Here is a 19,135-nt window from a genome sequence, read left to right on the forward strand (position 1 = left end):
TTCCCATCCGCAGAGGTTTGTCCATTGGATGGATGAGATTATGGATAAAGTGGCAGGATCAGACATCTCCTTTCATCATGTAAGAAGATAGGCAAAATACCGATGCCGAGAAGTTATCCCAAGAAGGAGTATCGAAGGGTACGCGCGCGGGGTGTTGGGGGCGGGGCGGGGGGGGGGGGGGGGGATGTGGATGCTTCTTTGTCCTCCCCATTTTTCTATTTCATGCTTTGACCATCTTGGCAGAGAGTTGAGGTTTGTGAAGGTATCCCAGTGAGTATCAAACTTTCCTCACTGTGAAGGTATCCCAGTGAGTATCAACCTTAGAGACCATCTTACCTCTCAGATCCATTCTAGATCGGCCCCTTGAGATTGAGGAGGAGGACCTAGTTTAGTATCTAGAGGATTGAGGATGATGAGCCACTACGAATAGTGTACTGAATGTTAGACCTACTAAGGGAGTTCGTTTTCTATCGACGGGTATATTAGAGATGGGGGAAGATGTATTCCCAGCTTCAGTTCGGTTTCTCAGGTGCAAAAATTTTTCAACAGGGAGAGCCATGATCCAGGTGGATCTTAGAGGTACGTGGTCTAAGAGCAGGTGGTCTCAATTGGATGAGAATATTTCTCATGTATACATGTTGCACATGTGTAAAAAATATGTTATGCATCAAAGGAATGAGGTGGTATGACACATCTACATGAAAAGGTCTGTCCCCTATTTTGTTTCAAAGAGTTTATCCATCCAAAGGGAGGAGAAAATATCTCTATGAATTCGCAGAAAGCTTACTATTTTTAATAAATACACAACTTACTTTTTTTAGTAAGTACGCAACTAAGGATTGAAGGGAACCGTCTACTATTATATGTCGGGGTGGGGGAGGCATTCATGTCAACAACTATAAAAAAAAAAGGGATTGAAGAGGGCAGTTGGAGCTTACACACATCTTGAGGGTTTGAAAAAGAAGATCGATTTCACTTGTTTTTCTCACCGGAGAGGAGATAGAAGATGTATGTAAGAATATAACGAAAGGAATAATGCCTAGGAAGGTAAAAGCATCCATGGAGATTATGGAGTTGGGAACCTCGATCGACCATGGAAAATTCCACCCTGGGAATTTGATTGAAAGCTTGAAAGGCGTCTATTTGTTTCTACGGCAAGGTGAGTACTCCATGAAAGATGCTCCTAATACCTTAGAGTTGAACAACGAATGTTGCAGAAAGAAAATGTTAATGGTAGAGAAGAGGGTCATCACCAAGAACTTCCAGGGTATTCAGCAAAATAGGAAGGATACCTTGGAGGAGAGTGACACTGGAACAACTGCGAAGGAAAATAACTCTTGCAACCAAAGATCATTAGAAATCAATAGCGATGATGATCTTGGTGGGGAGGGGTATGGGAGCAGAAAAGGCGAAGGAATAGAGGTTTTTGAAAAGCCCCGGATAGCAGATCTCCGTTCTTACCCTGTGACTGGAAGTGTGGAACCTAAGTTTACCACAACTTCAAGCCAGGGCTGACTGTCGATGGTGCTTGAAGATTCCACACTAGTAATCAAAGTCCAACCATAGCAAACAAAAGACGAGCTTCAAGATAATCGAGGAATGGCTGCAAGGGGGATCAAGTGGATATTCGTGAGGAAGGAGGTTACCATGTGGTATCATTGTAAGAAAGGTGGAGCTAATTTTTTTTCTTTCTAAGTGCTTGATAGGCAAAGTCAATATGCCAATCTGGAGCATAGAGGAAATACACAGCTGGGCGCAATGGTTTTGGGATATCCGAAAACTCCCTTAACCGTTGACGTTGAACGATGAAGAGGTATTGTTTTACTTTCAATCGGAATCACAAGCCGAAACTATCCTCAAGGCTGGAAGTTGGGTCTGGGGTTAGAAACTTCTGAAAATCGATCCTTGGAATGCGGCATATAGAACTGGAGCAAGGTCAATCTGGGTCCGATTTTATGGCATCCCACTGCATGCATGGGCCACATCCATAGTGGAAGCCTTGGGAAGATTGCTAGGATCGGTTCTGAAGGTGGATATGAGAGCCGACCGGCAATAGAAGAAAGCATGGCTTATGCCAGGGCATTAACCTTGACTGGTGATTAGGGATTTCTGAGATCTACAGTCATGCTGAAGGTGGGGGGAAGCTGGTACTCTATTGGGGTTGGGGGTAGACTGGCAGCTGAAGAGATGAGGCGGGACAGATCACGCTTCCTATTTGGGTACAAAGGAGGAGACAAGGTTGGGACGGCTCTAGAAGGGAGATGATATAGAAGAAAGGGGGAGGTGGCAAAACCTACTGGGAAGCCCTAGTGAAAGTGAGAAAAGGGTCTGCAAGAGCCGGGCTGCAGCAAGGTCCAGGGAGGAAGACAAGAGCCGGGCTGCAGCAAGGTCCACGTAGGAAGACAACTCAGGAGCTGTCTGATCAATCACCACAAATCAATGGCCCAGACTATCTCAAAGAGAAATTGAGGAAAGATAATTTCTGCTCAATAGTCTGATATTTGCGAGAAAAGATTTAATCCAAGCGGTCCATCCCAGAGAGAGAGAGAGAGAGAGAGAGAGAGAGAGAGAGAGAGAAAATTCAAGCAAAATTCCTTGTTTTTGGAAGAAGAAAGGGGGAGGTGGCAAAACCTACTGGGAAGCCCTAGTGAAAGTGAGAAAAGGGTCCGCAAGAGCCGGGCTGCAGCAAGGTCCAGGTAGGAAGACAACTCAGGAGCTGTCTGATCAATCACCACAAATCAATGGCCCAGACTATCTCAAAGAGAAATTGAGGAAAGATAATTTCTGCTCAATAGTCTGATCTTTGCGAGAAAAGATTTAATCCAAGCGGTCCATCCCAGAGAGAGAGAGAGAGAGAGAGAGAGAGAGAGAGAGAGAGAGCACCATTCCCTAGAAAATTCAAGCAAAATTCCTTGTTTTTGGAAGAATTTGGTTTAAAAGTTATGAGGAGGGGACAAGGAATCTACCTTAGTAGACATGCAATTATTGCATGTGAGACATCCAAGGCAGTCAAAAGGTAGTCCAATGCTATTTTGGCAACCAAACGTGGAATGACATTCCAAATCCAAGCAAATTCCTACGGCTGCTGAGCTTTTGTGCAACCAAACACACCCTAATGCTCCGTTTGGTTGCCATTGGGTTTTTATTTTCCAGGAAGTTTGTTGGAGAATAGCTGCGATGTAGGGCAATTTCCTTGTTTGGTTTCCAAATAGCATTGGACTCCTCTTTTACTCTCTTGGATGTCTCCCATATAATAATTGCTTGTCTGGTGACATTGACTCCTTGTCCCTTCCTTATGACTTTTAAACCAAATTATTCCAAAAGCAAGGATTTTTGGTGGAATTTTCTAGGGAATGGTGCTCTCCCTTCTCTCTTCCTTCTCTCTCATCTCTCCCTTTATTGGTAATGACACCCCTACTTATTCTCCTAGTCTCCGAGTATATGCCATGCAACCAAACCCTACTTACACTATTCTCCGAGGTAATTCTAGACAAATCAAAATACTTCTCTCCTTCCTGTTGACTTCATATTCCACTACTCTCTGAACCATCCTCGAGCAACCAAATGGAGCTTAAAGAAAAAGGTCTTGAAAAGCTGGCGGGAATGGTGAGTTCGGACAAGATTACCTCCTACACTCATATAAATTATGATGAAATCATCAATTTTCTGTTGGTAGAAATGGTAAATATGGCAAAAAAGAAGACTGCCATTGATAGGAAAAAGAAACAAGGAACATCCTCTCCCACTAAGGAGGAAACGTAAATGGGCCTGGTCAGAAGCGAGGAGAGTCCATATTGGCCTTCCGAAGAAGAACAGGAAGCCTTGAATACTTGTGGAAGACAGCAAATATGAGGCTGAAGAGATCTTCGCTGATAACCAACCTACACTGAGGGAAGGTCGGGTGGTTCAATCGTGTGTGTTTTATGACCGGAAATGCAGGAGATGAAAATGGCAGCATGGGATCCTATATCTGTGGAGACAATGGGGAATCTTCTGAGTCCCAATCCCCCAGGCTTTTTTTGAAAGATGGGAAGAAGAAGACACGTGGCAGCGACTGTAGATAATTTGAGGGGATTTTAACACCGTGAGATTTTCCCATGAGCAAAGCAATGGGGGAAGGATCACAAGGAGTATGGCGAAGTTATCAAATTTTATTCAAGAAAATGAACTGGTGGATCCTCCTTTAAAGGGAGCAAGATATACATGGACAAACAATCAGCCTAACCTGATTCTCTGCAGGCTCCATAGAAGGCTCGATGGAAAATGGTTCCTGTTAGTATTGCAAAGGGCCTTGCCACAGCAAACATCGGACCATTGCCCAATTATGATCAAAATGAAAGAGGATGACGACGAGCCAAGACCTTTCAAGTTTGATCTTGCACTGTGTGAGGAACCGGGATTTGAAGGCAAGATTAAGCAATTGTGGCAAGAGTCAGTGCTGACAGGATGGAAAGGCTTCATTTTGAAGCAAAAGCTAATACTACTAAAGCAGAAAATCAGAGAATGGTATACGATCATGAAGAATGGAAGAGAGTCCAGGAAAACTCTGGTGATCCAAGAGATCGAGTGGCTGGACATGTTGGAGGAACTTCATCATTTGAATGAGGAGGGAAAGAAGGAGCAGATGTCACCAAAGCTGGAATATGAGGAGATTCTTAGAGTTGAAAAGATTACATGGCAACAAAAGTATAGAGTGATTTGGCTTACGGAAGGGGATAGATTTACAAGATTTTTCCATAGGATTGCTAGTGCAAGAAGGCAAATCAACTCAATCAACTCTTTGAGAGAAGGTGATGAGTTGATTGAGGACACGTAATGCATAAAAGATATGATCTTACGCTACTTGTCTATCCTATACTCTTTGGAGTATGATTGGAGATCAAAACTGGAGGGAATCCCTTTCAAAAGGATCAACATGTCGCAGTGTGCATGGTTGGAAAGGGAATTTTTTTTTTGAATGGTAGCAGTTATATTAAAAGAAGACTGAGGGTGTCCCCCTTACAACACAGAAAAATAAGACAAAACTAAGGCAATACAATTAGGGCGGGAGAAAATCATAGAGTTCTAAAGCCTGCAGCGATACGCCAACTTTTGCTAAATTATCTGCTACGTCATTAGCAGAGCGCCTCACATGATTAAAAGTTACCGGCCGCCCCTGTAAGATATCTGTAATCTCGTCAAAGAATTTAAGAAAGCGCCACGGGGGAGTCCGAGGTCCCCTGAGCCATCTTATAACATTCAGCGAGTCACCCTCCACAACACAGCTGTCTGATATTTCCCTAACCAAGCTGACTATGCCTTGATGCGCTGCCCTTACCTCAGCCTCATTCGAATCCGCTATGCCGAGTGGCCCAGAATAAGCCTTCAGGACGACACCGTTGCTATCTCGTAATACTCCACCAATCCCTGCAGGGCCTGGGTTGCCCAAGCTTGAACCATCAAAATTTAATTTAAAGTGCCCTTCTTGAGGAGGGCTCCAATGCTGAAAGGGTACCTGTTGAACTTCCTTGCTATGGCACACTACCGTCCACCCTTCTCAGAGATCAAATGCCGAGACGAAACGGAATACCGGCAAGGCTCTAGCCCAGGAGATAGTAAGCGAAATTACCTTAATAAATAAAAAGAACGGAGATTTAGCTTTCCCATCAAAGATCCGAGAGTTCCTTTCTGTCCATATTACCCATAAAACCGCCATTAAGGATAGCCACCACAACCTCTTTCCCTTGCTTCCCCAAGGTATACATCCCCAGCCGGCAAACAAATCTTGCAAACATGAAGGGAACACCCATATGATGCCAAATCGACCTAGCAGCCTCCCCCAAATCTCCCTTACTACTCGATAGTGTATGAAAATGTGATCAACCGACTCCCCTGATGCAAGGCATAAAGTACAGTGATCGACAATCAGCATGTGCCTTTGACGCAGGAAGTCCACTGTTTGTATTCGATTTCTTAACGCCGCCCACCCGAAGAAGCAGACTCTAGGGGGCGCCTTTGTTTTCCACACCTTTGCTATTAGATGATTAACCTCAAAAGGCACCAACCTATTATAAAAAGACTTTACCGAGAAGCTGCCTGAAGACGTTGCGGCCCACAACCTTTTGTCTTTCCCAGAGACTCTAACATAATTCTGCTCCAGAATCTGAAATAAGTTCGTCACTGATGGTAATTCGCGGTCAAAGAAATTCCGACGGAAAGGAGGCTGCCATATAACTTTTCCTCCAACGTAATCAAAACAATCTTTCACGTAGAGATACTTATTCGCTGCAACTAGATAAAGATCCGGGAATAGGGCTTGGAGCGGTACAGCCGAACACCACCGCATGGGCCAGAAAGATATCCGCTCGCCGGAGTACACACGATACGATATTTCACGATCAAATAGCGGTAAGAGGCTGAGAATATCCCGCCAAATCGTCACCCCCGGTTTGTTGAATATATTCAAGGAAGTCCATTCACCTGGAGCAACACCATATTTACCTGAGATTACTCTAGTCCATAGTCTTGACTTCTCTTCACCAAACCTCCATAACCATTTACCCATCAGTGCTTGATTGACCTGCTTGATCCTCCGAATACCTAGGCCTCCCCCTTGAAGGGGCATACATACTGAATCCCAACTCACTAGCGCCAGGACCCGCTTCGACGCTAAACCCCCCCACAAAAATCGTCGTTGAATCTGTTCAATGCGCTTGACCACAGACACCGGGCATTTGAATAATGATAGCTGATAAATGGGTATATTGGCCAAAGCAGCTTTGATCAAGGTTAACCTGCCACCTTTAGATAATAAGTTCCTCTTCCATGTATCCAGCCTTCGCTCAATTCGATCCACAATGTGATCCCATGCACTTTTTCGAGGTCGACCTATTCCCAGAGGCAATCCCAGGTAAGAGGCAGGCAAACTCTGCAAGGAACATCCCATAATCGTCGCTAGATCGGAAGCACCTTCGGCGGACATATTCAAAGCGTAAAGACGAGATTTTGAGAAGTTGGAAAGGGAATTCATAGAGGAAGGCCCCGTTCATTTCAGATTGAGACAGCCGATGGTGAGGGCCCCAACTGATTATTGGGCCAAAATTAAACATAATTTTGGGCCAATAATCGGCTGGGGCCCTGACCATCGGCTGTTAGAATCTGAAACAAACGGGGCCGAAGGAGTTTGGGCTACAATCAGTAGCATGAAAAAGGACAAGGCTCCAGGTCCCGATGGCTTTCTACCAACGATATTGGGATTTCATAAAAAATGAAGTCATTGAATTCTTGAAGGAATTCCAACAGAGAGGGAAACTGAGCAAAGAAATAAACACCATCTTCATCACTCATACCGAAGAAGGAGCAAATTAATTGGAAGGATTTCCGACCTATTAGTCTATTCCATAGCATGTATAAAATCCTGGCCAAAGTGTTAGCGAGAATTATGAAGTGATGGGAAGTATCATCTCCAAGTTTCAAGGGGCTTTTGCAACTATGTGGATGGTATTCTTATAGTTAACGAGATAGTTGACACAACAATGAGAGGAGGTAATTGAGGAATCATGTGCAAAATCGATCTAGAAAAGGCTCATGACCATGTAGATTGGAAGCTTTTGGAGTACATACAGGAAACGATGGGCTTTGGACAGTGTTGCGGAAGATGGATTAGGGAGTGTATTGCTACGTCTTACTCTATCAGTATCAATGGGGTACCGACATGTTTTTTCAAGAGTTCAAGAGGCATAAGACAAGGAGACCCAAGCCTGCCTTACCTTTTTAATTTTTTATAGTATCACTGGAAGCTCTTAGTGCACTCGTATAAAAAGTGGAAGGATTTGGAGTGATTAGGGGATTGGAACGAAGCAAATACATGCATCTATTATCCCATCTCCAATATTGCCTATGGAATGTATCAAAACCTTGTTAATGTAGTTCCCATTTCATTATGTTTTTATCTACTAGGTTCTTGCATGTTTATGCTCATGGTATGCTGATTTTGTGTAGAAAAAGTGGAGTAATCATTTCCCTTTGCTAAAAAATATTTTTTTGGAGTAAAAGTGTTTTGTTTCTTTGCCTACCAGGCTATCATATTCGCAATATTTTCTGGAAGATTATGATTAAATAATTACCAACTTCTTTACCATTCTTTTCAAGTCAGTCTATATATAGTCTATGCAGAATTCTATTTTTTAGTTGTTGGGAGGAAACAGCTAGGCTGTATGGGTTTTGTTTGGCACTGCAAAGATTTATTTTGAAACTGTTAAAAAAACCCAAACCCCCCCCATTAGTGGTGCATAGCTGGAGGAGTGAACAATGATGACTTCGAATTGTGCAGATTCAAATGCCCATAATGGAACAGAGAACTAAGGATTCAATTCCGCGCATTTGTATTGATCTCAATGATTGGATCAAAGCACAGAGCTCATGATTGAGGACTAAGCAAGAAGGGGTGGAACATAGACCAGAGGAATGATATTTTAGAGTGCAGGGAGGTAGAAAATTTCAACAGATGCAATGTTGCACTAGGAAAGTATAGCTTGTGTAGGAACCAAGGGGTCAAAATCCAATATGGAGTCAATCCTAGTTTGAGTAATGCCTGTTCTAGTTGCAAAAGCTTCCATGGTCGCGAAAGCCATTTTTCAGGATTCTAGGTTCCAACTGAGCTTCTTCTTAAAAAAGTTTTAATTATTTTTGAAAAAAGGATTATGAGTGCACTTCCGGGGTTAAGATTGCCCCGTATAGAATGAGACTGTAGATGCTAGGCTCCTGATTTAGCAAGGCGATCAGCCAAATCATTGGCGCTTCTAGGATGCTCAAAAGCATTCTAGCAAAATACTATTCTTCAAAATGGTATTCTTTCTCAAGCTCTGTTTGGTTGCAGGTAGTTACCTTGTAGAGTAGTGGTGGTAGTAATCAAACTGGGGAGACAAGCCCTGCAGTCTCCTTGTAGTTACCTCGTTGAATGGTGGTAAGTAGTGTGTGACCCTCAACCGTGTAGAATAGTGGTAGGATGTTTCATTACCACTATATAGAGAGAGGAGTGAGAGGAAAGAAAAAGCATAAATCCTATGGAAAACCAAGTAAAAATCTGTTTTTTGCTTCGATTTGTCTGGAGTTTGCTTGCACGGCACATCACAAGATAAGGAGACATACCTCTGTTGGTCTTCAGGGATTTTAGTTTTCTACTGGCAACCAATTAGGAGATTTTAGTGGCATGGCACCCAAAACCCAAGTAAAACCCCTACAAACAACTAAACAGACCTGGAGGAATTTGGATATTCCAGCCACTATTTCTTTTTACGACACAAGGGGTGTGACCCAGGGAAGAAAAGGGGTTGTACATATCATTACCCCATTGATAAAATGTAAAAAGTAAAGGAATAATAAATACGATAAGGTGAGTTGGACGGCTTTAATAAAATTAAGGTGACTTGGATCCAATGGGGTGCCCTTGCAGCTGAGTTTTTAAAGGGCGTCCTTCAATTTAGCATTTGTGTTAAATAATTATTGAACGAGTTGAGCAAATTGTGCATCCGACGGTCGTGTGAGCCCACAATAAACCAAGATTGTTAAAAGTATTGGTTCTTAATAATAGGCATCAAATGGCTTCAAATCGTATTAATCTAACTTCATCAAACCCCCAATTCCCTATCCGCCTACTCACTCTCTCTTATCAGCTCCTCTCTTTTAAGTCATCATCTCTCCCATCAAACCCTCATCGCTTCCATCTAGCCTTCATCTCTCGGTCTCTATCATTTTAAACATTTTTAATGGGTTAATGTTAACCTTATATAAAATGTCATGTAAGTAAAAGTCAAAGTTAGTCCATGAAATTTAGCCACATTTGTCACTCAGGCTACTAATCAGGGTTTGCCATCTAACATCTCTCAATTCTGCCTCTAATAATCATCCCAAAACTGAATAAGCACTCTACTTTCTCTGATATAAACAGCCCCAAGATCTTTTATACAGAGAGATTATCCACCCGCAAACCTGTTCGGTCTAAAATGCTCTGGCTCGGAGTCGGGTGTGGTGGTGAGTGTGGAGTGAGTGCGCGGGCATGCCACCTCTTGTGAGGTAAGATTGAAAATTCGAGGGGTTGACGACCGAATTTTTTTCATCCCCTGGGATTGGATTTTAGGAGATTCAGGAGAAGAGGGGAACAACACTTCTTCCTTGGGCTCCTCAGGATGTTTTATAGTACGAACGTGACACCAAATGTGGGGATGTCGACACACGCAAAATGTGAACGACACGTTGACACGCGCAGAAAGTGAACGACTCGCAAGTTTAAAATGTCGATGCCCGCATAATGCAAATGATATCGCAGATGCATGTAGAATGCAAATGACTTTCAGGTTTGACAGACCATTTGATCTAACTACCCAATAGAACAATTAAAGCAAATGCCAGTGTGAGGGATAACGAATTTAAGAGATAGACTTACCTACTAAGATAAATTGATTATTTCCTTAATCCTAGCTTCTATAGCTATGAAAAGAAAAAGACAATACAAGAAAAGTAAATGATAAAAGATAAGTACTAAAACGTGTTTGATTTTGGTTCTGAGACCTCTTATTTGGACACAGGCGTCTCCTTATATAGCTGTATTTGGGTTACCGCTCTCCATTACCCCACATTCTTAAGGAGGGAACTTCTGATAACTGCCTATCTCAGGCTCCGTTATTTGCGTCTCCTCTTTTCTTCCAGGTGGTTGTTACCCCACCTTCCCTCAAGTGACATCTGGCATGCCAATTCTTTAATCTACCCCAACCGAGTCTTAGTCTAGTAACTCGGTCCCTTCTGGCCGATCATCCTCAAAACGGGTGTAAAGAGTAACCCATCTGACTTATGCTCAAACGAGCTATCATCATCCTGTAATTCGGTCTCTCGCGACCCATTTCAAATTTAAAATTGGTGTAAACACAACCTTAGTTATCTTAATCATCCCTTAAGCTTGGAATTTCATAAGAAGCACCACAAAAAACCAATAAAATAGTGATGTCTTTCCATCATCTCTACCAACAAGCAATCGTTATCTGCCCTCGAACCAAAGACTTGAGGAGGTCACTCCTTTCGAGGGATCGCTAATGAAATCAACATCAAAAGAATACTAACATATTTACTGCACCATGTGCATTTCTCTGTATCTAATTTCTTCTACGCAATCTCTATGTTTATGTCATTTTCATAGCATAGAAATTCCTTTGTTGGGTAGTCATAAATGGTTGATCCTACTCTTCACATCATAAGGAGACTGTTAGGCCAAAGTTTGGAAGCCATGATTTTTATTTTCTCATGGAATATTAGCTTACCAAATTTCATAGAGTAGGAAGAGTGGGAGAGGGATAGAAGTGAGAGCATGACTGAAAAGTTGCTGAAAAATAAGGGAAATATAATCCTTATTTTTAGTAGTGTTTTTCTTTTCCTTTTTTTTCATTCACTTCTCACCTCCTCACTCGGCCTTGTAAATTCTCTCCCTCCCTTACCGTTCCTGTCCCTCGTCCCAACCCTTTATAAATTAACATTCCATGGGAAAAACTTTCATGGCTGCCAAACATGGCCTTAATGTTTTGACGAGAAGCCAAATCATTGACATTGGATAGATCATTCTCGATTCAGCATGGAACTAAGATGTTGTGAGTTATCTCATTGTCGTCATTAGACGAGTCGTACTACTGTTGATTGTGATTATATACCTTGATGATCTTAGAATCTTAATCACGGTCTATTTTGAATTGGACTGTCCATCGGAGTATCCTAAGTCCTACTTGCAATTTATACGGCTTAGGGTGAGAGAAGTTTACCATTTCGAGTATGATTTTTAAATGTTACGAAAATATCCCGCATGAAGAGAAATAAATGAACAAAAATGTGAAGGTATTTTTGTACATTAGCGCCCTTTGTTCCGATCTAGGACCCTCAATCGGATTTTGTGGCTACGTTTGGGTCACGATCCTAAGTAATTTCGAATCTTAGGATGTGGATGGATCCATCTATTAACGTTCAGATCTTTTGGATCCAATGGACCCCTAGCCACATGAATCTCAATACCACTTTCCTAATAGATATCTTTTGATTGATAATGTGAAGTATCCCCTGCTAAGAATTCATGAACAACACCATCAACCTCAATTGTGCTGCTTCCTGAGGACTTCTTGATTCCCATATCAACCAGTATCTTCCTCACTTTCATGGCATCTTCTACCTTACCAGCCATGGCATAGACGTTTGAAAGAGCTACGTAACGACCCTCCTCGTGGGGCTCTAATTCGATTAACTGCTTAGCCGCTACCAGCCCAAGTTCGTAGTTGCAACAAGTCTGGCAACCACCCAACAGAGCTCCCCAGACATAGGAATCTGGTTCGAAAGGCATGTTCTCTATAAGGAACCTCGCCTCATCTAAAAGCCCACTGCGAGAAAGAACATCCACCATACATCCATAATGCTCAATCTTAGGCTCAATGCTGTAGACTTGGCTCATGCAATCGAAGCATCTACGAGCATGGTTGACCATACGGCCGTGGCTACACGCCATTAACAAGCCCATGAAAGTAATTCTGTCTGGAATCAAACCCCTCTTCACCATCTGCGAAAAAATAGAAAGGGCATTGATCCCACATCCATGGATGGCAAAACTAGTCAACATAGTATTCCATGACTCCAAATTTCTTAGTGGATTCTCTGAGAACACTAAAACTGCGGCATCTAGACTACCACATTTCGCATACATATGTACAAGAGCATTATTTAATGTTGGAGTGAGCCTAATTTCAGCATTTCTATTGATTAAAGAGTGTATCCATTTGCCCATGGAAAGACAACCCAATTGAGAACAAGCCGAGAGGGCACTGACTAGAGTGACTTCATTAGCCTTAAAGTTATCAATTTGCATATCGCGGAATAGTTGAAGAGCCTCCTTAGGCATCTCGCTCTGTGCGTACCCACTTATCATTGCATTCCATGTGATAATATCTCTATTGGGCATTTCATCAAACACTTTACGAGCGTTCTCGATAGCACCATTTCGAATATAACTGACTAGCATCACAGTTTGAAGGGTTGGGTCTTTGTCATGAATTTTATCAAACAACTGGCGTGCGAAGCTCAGATGATGACAAGCAGAATAGAAACTAATGAGAGAGGTGGCTATGAATATATCAGAGCTGGACCCAGTTTTGACGATATGGGCGTGAATGGTTTTGCCTTGTTGGAGGGCGGAGACGAGCTCACAGGCTTTGATTGCCGAAATAATGGTGAGTTTGTTGGGGAAACGGCCTTGGGTTAGCATTTGGTGGTAGAGGAGAAGAGCATGGGTGGGGGATTTTGAGTGTTGGTTGATGTGGTTGAGGGTAGGTTTTGTGATACAGGAGAGGGAGGGAGAATTTGAATGGATATGGGTGGCGGGAACGCCAACGGCCATTTGCTTCTTTTTTTTTGGCCGGGAAGTAACGGAAATTTGATGGTTATTGTGATGTCACGCGACAGGGTTGGGTTGAAGGCAAGGTTTGGTAGTTTCTTGTTCCTAACACAATCTCTCTTTCTTTCTTTAGTCCATTTAAAAAAAATATTTTTGCTGACTTGAGAGTTTTAATTCAATTAATTAGACTATATATATATATATATATATATATATATATATATAGATGGATATGGTGCCTACAAAAAATCAGGTCCATAGGATCATCCTAACCCTTTCATTTATGGAGGTTAAAAATGGGTAGATTTATGGAGGTTTATACCCATCCATTTCAACCTCCACAAATGGAAGGGTTAGGATGATCCTATGAAGTTGATTTTTTGGGCACACCCTATCTATGTGAGGGTGTATCAAATGAATGCTTTGGATCATCCAAATAAAGTGGGCCCCTTATGTTTTTAAGCGCCACCTCATATAAGCTATATGAGGTGACACCTTAGGAACTCTATTCTCATATATATATATATATATATATATATATATATATATATATGAGGAAAGTTTTTCTAGTCGGCCGACTAGAGAACCTTCTCTAGTCCGCCGACCAAAAACACAGTGGGCCCATGTTATTTGGAAGATCCAAAGCATTCATTTGATGGGCCCTGGCATAGATAGGGTGTGCCCAAAAAATCAGCTCCATAGGATCATCCTAGCCCTTCGATTTGTGGAGGTTAAAAATGGACAGTGGAAGTTAAAAACACAGTGAGCCCACGTTGTTTTGATGATCCAAAGCATTCATTTGATGGGCCCTGACATAGATAGGATGTGCCTAAAAAATCATCTCCATAGGATCATCCAAACCCTTCGATTTATGGCGGTTAAAATGGACGCGTATAAACTCCACAAATCTGTCCATTTTTAACCTCAACAAATCAAAGGGTTAGGATGATCCTAAGCAGCTGATTTTTTGGGCACACCCTATCTATGCCAGGGCCTATCAAATGAATGTTTTGGATTATCCAAATAATGTGGGCACACTTTGTTTTTTGGTCGGCAGACTAGAGAAGGTTCTCTAGTCGGCCGACTAGAAAAACTTTCCTTATATATATATATATATATAAGGAAACTGTTGGTGCGCTTAAGCTCACCAACCTTATGGTGCGCTTAAGTGCCCAATCACATGGGTCCCACATTTTCTGTGGTGATCCAAACCATTCATTTGCAAGGTCCTTACATAGATGGGGGGTGTACCAAAAATCAGCTCCAAAGAATCATCCTAACCCATCCACAAATCTGCCCAGTTTTGTCCTCCACAAATGGAGGGGTTAGGATGATCCTATGGAGCTGATTTTTGGTACACCCCCTATCTACGATAAGACCTTGCAAATGAATGGTTTGGATCACCACAGAAAATGTGGGACCCATGTGATTGGGCGCTTAAGCGCACCAACAGTTTCCTCTCTCTCTCTCTCTCTATATATATATATATATATGAGGAAACTGTTGGTGAGCTTAAGCTCACCAAACTTATGGTGAGCTAGCTTGCCCAATCACATGGGGGCCCACTTTGTTAGGATGATCCAAACCATTCATTTGAAAGTCCCTTACATAGATGGGGGGTGTACCAAAAATCAGCTCCATAGGATCATCCTAACCCCTCCATTTGTGGAGGACAAAAATGGACAGACACCATAAGTTTGGTGAGCTTAAGCTCACCAACAGTTTCCTCTCTCTATATATATATATATATATATATATATATATATATATATATTATGGGGGCGCGGTTTGTGAGCTAGAGCTCACAAATACACCATATCCATGTTCTTTGAGTCATCCAACCAATTCATTCTATAAGACCTCACATAAATAGTGTGTTCCTAAGAAACCACCTCCATACCATAATCCTAACCATTCAATCTATAAAAGCACATTTTCTAGCCATCCATTTTTAAACCTCCACAAATCATAACCATAACCATAACCATAACCATAACCATAACCATAACCTATAAACTGACCGGACTAGATAAGTAAAAAAACTATGGGATATATGGTTTGTGAGCTATAGCTCACGCTGAGCTCTAGCGCACAAACCATATATCCATATATTATATATAGTCTAATAAATTGATTTAAAAATCTCATGTCAACAAATTTTCATCATATTGACTTTTTTTACATCTTAAAAAAAAAACAATTATGATTGAAAAAATAATTCTGGTGCATGCGTCACACATGTAAGGTGCTAGTAATTTCTCATTTTTTTTGAATGATGAAAATGTTATTAAGAAGGAAAAAAAGGGGGAACCCCCGAAATCGAGATGATAAAATACAACACAGAGCTTACATACAAAATGCTTAACAAAGATGGACTCAAACCCTCAAGAAGGAAGAAAGTCGGAGATCGTCAATCTCTCCGTATTAGCTCCCAAACTAGGAAGTTTGTGGCATTACTATTAGAAGATCTTCGAACATGCTAAAAAAATAGGGAATACAACACTCGGTCCTAAATCTCCACAGATGGGGATGACTCCCATGAAACCAATGAATGACATTGAGAGAGTCACCTCAACGATTAACATCCATAAATCCCGTCTCAATAAGCCTGATACCTTGAAGAACCACCTCACCTCTGCTTTATTTGAGCTGAAGATTCCAACTTGGCCCGCAAAGATCCATCTAGTTGAACTACTCTCATCCTTGAGGACGCCACTGAGTGGCTCCTGCAGGACTAAGGTTGTTCCATACTAGATCCATCAAAATTGAGCTTCAACTGACCTGAGCCGGAAGATTCTACCCTCGAGAGGGGTCTCAACAAGCCCACCATTGATACAGTTGAAGCATAAATGATTAAATAACACCAACTCTAACCGCTTAAGCTTTTGGAGTAATTGGTTGTTTCACTTGTTATAAGAGCAATTGCCTCACGACAGGTCTTATGTTCAAAACCCAACAACTCCTTGATAGAAAAAAAAAAAAAATGAAGCAATTTGAAGATAATTTGGACACATCCAATTTGACCAAGTTCAATTATAAAACATGTGGCACATGTTTCAAAGGTGGAACTCACACTATTAGATATGGCCTATCATAAATGTCCATGTCCTAACAACCTTTCCAATATAGGGGGTTCATGCCCTTCCTAATTAATTTTTAGTGTCTAAGTTAATTTGGACATTGGTTGCTCTGTTAATTGAACTCTCAAAATACAATTATTATTATAAAATTAAGCAATATTTGAATATTGACTAAATTAATCCCTAACCTATTTTTTTTTACACTTTTAGTATTATTTCTTTATTTTGTAAACTTTAAAATTAAGCTGCGCACTGAACTCCGTAGTTTTTTTATTTTTCTTAATACATAGGTCAGAATAAGTTTAGGTTTTCCTAATCTTTTAATCTTTTGTTTATTTTTTTTAAATATTTAATATATTAAAAATCTATTGATAAATCTAAATTAAGAGTATGGTCTATAAATAGGAATTAAATCACATGCGATTTCGTGAGAGGGACAAGAGCCCCCCCCCCCCCCCTATACTTTAAGAGTAGTTATATGATGTATGCACATATAGTTTCCAATGAAAAATATTAATCTATTTCCAAAGTTTTAATCTTCTCTTTTTGGAAGATGTAATTCCTAACAAGATCTCAACAACCATGAACTTCCACAACAAAGAAAGGGGTGCTGATCTCACAACATAGACGATGCTGATATTAGCTTCCTACATTTTCTTCTTTCCCTCTTTCCTTAGTAAAATATTACTATACTTTCTTTTGATAGTGACACTCCTTTTTTTTTTTTTTTTTTTTCTTGGAAATAATTATCTAGAAAATGAGTTTTCTAGCTCTTGGCTATGTTATTCCATGAAATATATTTTCCAAAATAATTTTTTTTCATTGTTTTAGGTGAGTTGAGTGAAAGTAAGATGAGCACACGGGTGAACCACACGTGGTACTTTCCATTATGGGGCCAGTAAATATTTGTACTCTCAACTAAACTAAATATTGGACTCACTACTGTGGAACCTACGCATGGTACGTCGAGGTTAGAAAGGGTTGTGATATATCTTCACCCCCTTTTTCTTCCCAAGACCACACCCTCTACTTCATTTATGACTCATCTTTTTACACTCCAAGAGGGTGGCCCGTGGAAGAAAAATATATGGGCTAACATATCATTTCCGGACAAAAAATCATGGACCCTCAACTGATGTGTGCCTCTCATTTGATGATTCACAAGCATTAATTTGCCAATCAATTTTCATTTGGTGCAATTTTGTCCGATCAACACAAATAAGAGGAATGATAGATGCAAGGGGTCTCTTTATGCAAGGGCCGGAGAAGGGCCGTTGAGTAGATCCACGTCATTTTTTAATTCGGTTGAGAAACTGAATTGGTTGCAATTAATGACGTGGATCTATTCAAGGGCCCTTCTTTAGCCCTTGCATTTATCATTCCTCCACAAATAATGATTTATTTTTCTTGATTGCCAATTTGTAGGCCTAAATTGGACGGAAAATCTCTTGGGAAAAATACACTTAGACCCCTGTGGTTTTTGACATATTCATCTTAACCCCTAAAGTTTAAAAAGTTACAAGTAGACCCCCTGTGGTTTCATTAGGTTTTTTTAACTGGACGGAGCTGATGTGTGGGGGAGTTTTATTTGTTACAAATAAACCCTCAATTTAGGAGTTTTATTTGTCTTCATTTACATCATTATAATGATTTGCACAAAAATCCTAATGTTTTAGGGCTTTATTTTTTGTTTTTATCAAAGTTTTTTTCTTGAAATGTGGGTTTGATGTAGCTATGGGGTGGGGTTCGATTGTCTGTGGTGGAGGTGACGGCGGTGGCCGGAGATGGCAACATCAGTGGTGGCCGAAGGTGGTGGCCGGAGGGGCGACAACGGCAGTGGGAAATGGCGTAATCCTAATCTCTCTGCAAATGAGGGTATTTCTGTTTTCAAAATATTAACCATGGTTAGTTTTAGTCTTTCTGTGAGGTTAAACTGACGGACAGTTGACGGAGGGGGTGTACTTGTCACGTTTTGAAACCACAAAGGGTCTACTTGTAACTATTTAAACTTGGGGTTAAGTTGAATGTGTCATAAACAACAGGGGTCTAAGTGTATTTTTCCCAAATCTTTTTTATGGATGGAAGGAAGAGATATACGCTACTAAGGGGCCGACAAACGAAAGGGTGACATTTATTAGTAGTGCAGAAGATATTATCATAGAGATATACATTGACTAAACTTGCTTCCTTCCCTGCGAAGTATTTAATTGATGTCTCAGACCTTCAATGCTCTGTCTCTCTCTCACTCTCTCATATATACACACAATCTTGGATGCATGGTTTCTCATGTGGGGTCCATCATTCATGATCAATAATGTGGGCTTCTGATATTTTAACGAAAAAGAAAGTTTCATGGATTAGGTTATATGTTTTAATTAAATTTTAGGTACTTTTATATAACAATATGATCCGGGGGGTTTTCTAGGCAATTCGGAGAAAGCCATTCTGCGGCTCACTTTTGCATGACAGAACAACCACGTATGCTCAATTTTTAGCAGATTTTGTCTTATTCATTTTGTTCATCTGAGATGGCTTTTCTCCCGTGCAAAGGTGAACTGTGAAATGGTTTTCCGCAAAATTGCCTAGTTTGCCAGCCATATTTTATTTTCGGGATTTGCTAGGGACTATCATAGAAGCCATTTTCGAGTAGGCTCAGATT

General features: G+C 41.0%; 1 protein-coding gene and 1 pseudogene across 1 annotated transcript; one reads left to right on the forward strand and one right to left on the reverse strand.

Moving 5' to 3' along the window:
• Positions 1 to 4,132: 4,132 nt before the first annotated feature.
• Positions 4,133 to 4,816, forward strand: LOC143885971 (uncharacterized). Its single transcript, XM_077389996.1, has one exon. The coding sequence runs from the start codon at positions 4,133 to 4,135 to the stop codon at positions 4,814 to 4,816; it is 684 nt and encodes a 227-aa protein (XP_077246111.1).
• A 7,221-nt stretch (positions 4,817 to 12,037) lies between these two features.
• LOC143885972 (pentatricopeptide repeat-containing protein ELI1, chloroplastic pseudogene) lies at positions 12,038 to 13,399 on the reverse strand (annotated as a pseudogene).
• Between the last annotated feature and the right edge of the window lie 5,736 nt (positions 13,400 to 19,135).

This window comes from Tasmannia lanceolata, unplaced genomic scaffold (genome assembly GCF_043159265.1).
Source record: "Tasmannia lanceolata isolate RefF3 unplaced genomic scaffold, GAP_Taslan_0.1 ptg000011l, whole genome shotgun sequence".
Classification (NCBI taxonomy): Eukaryota; Viridiplantae; Streptophyta; class Magnoliopsida; order Canellales; family Winteraceae; genus Tasmannia; species Tasmannia lanceolata.

Excerpts from the sequence above, each read along its gene's own strand:
- LOC143885971 (XM_077389996.1), top strand. The coding sequence starts at position 4,133 with ATGGCGAAGTTATCAAATTTTATTCAAGAAAATGAACTGGTGGATCCT.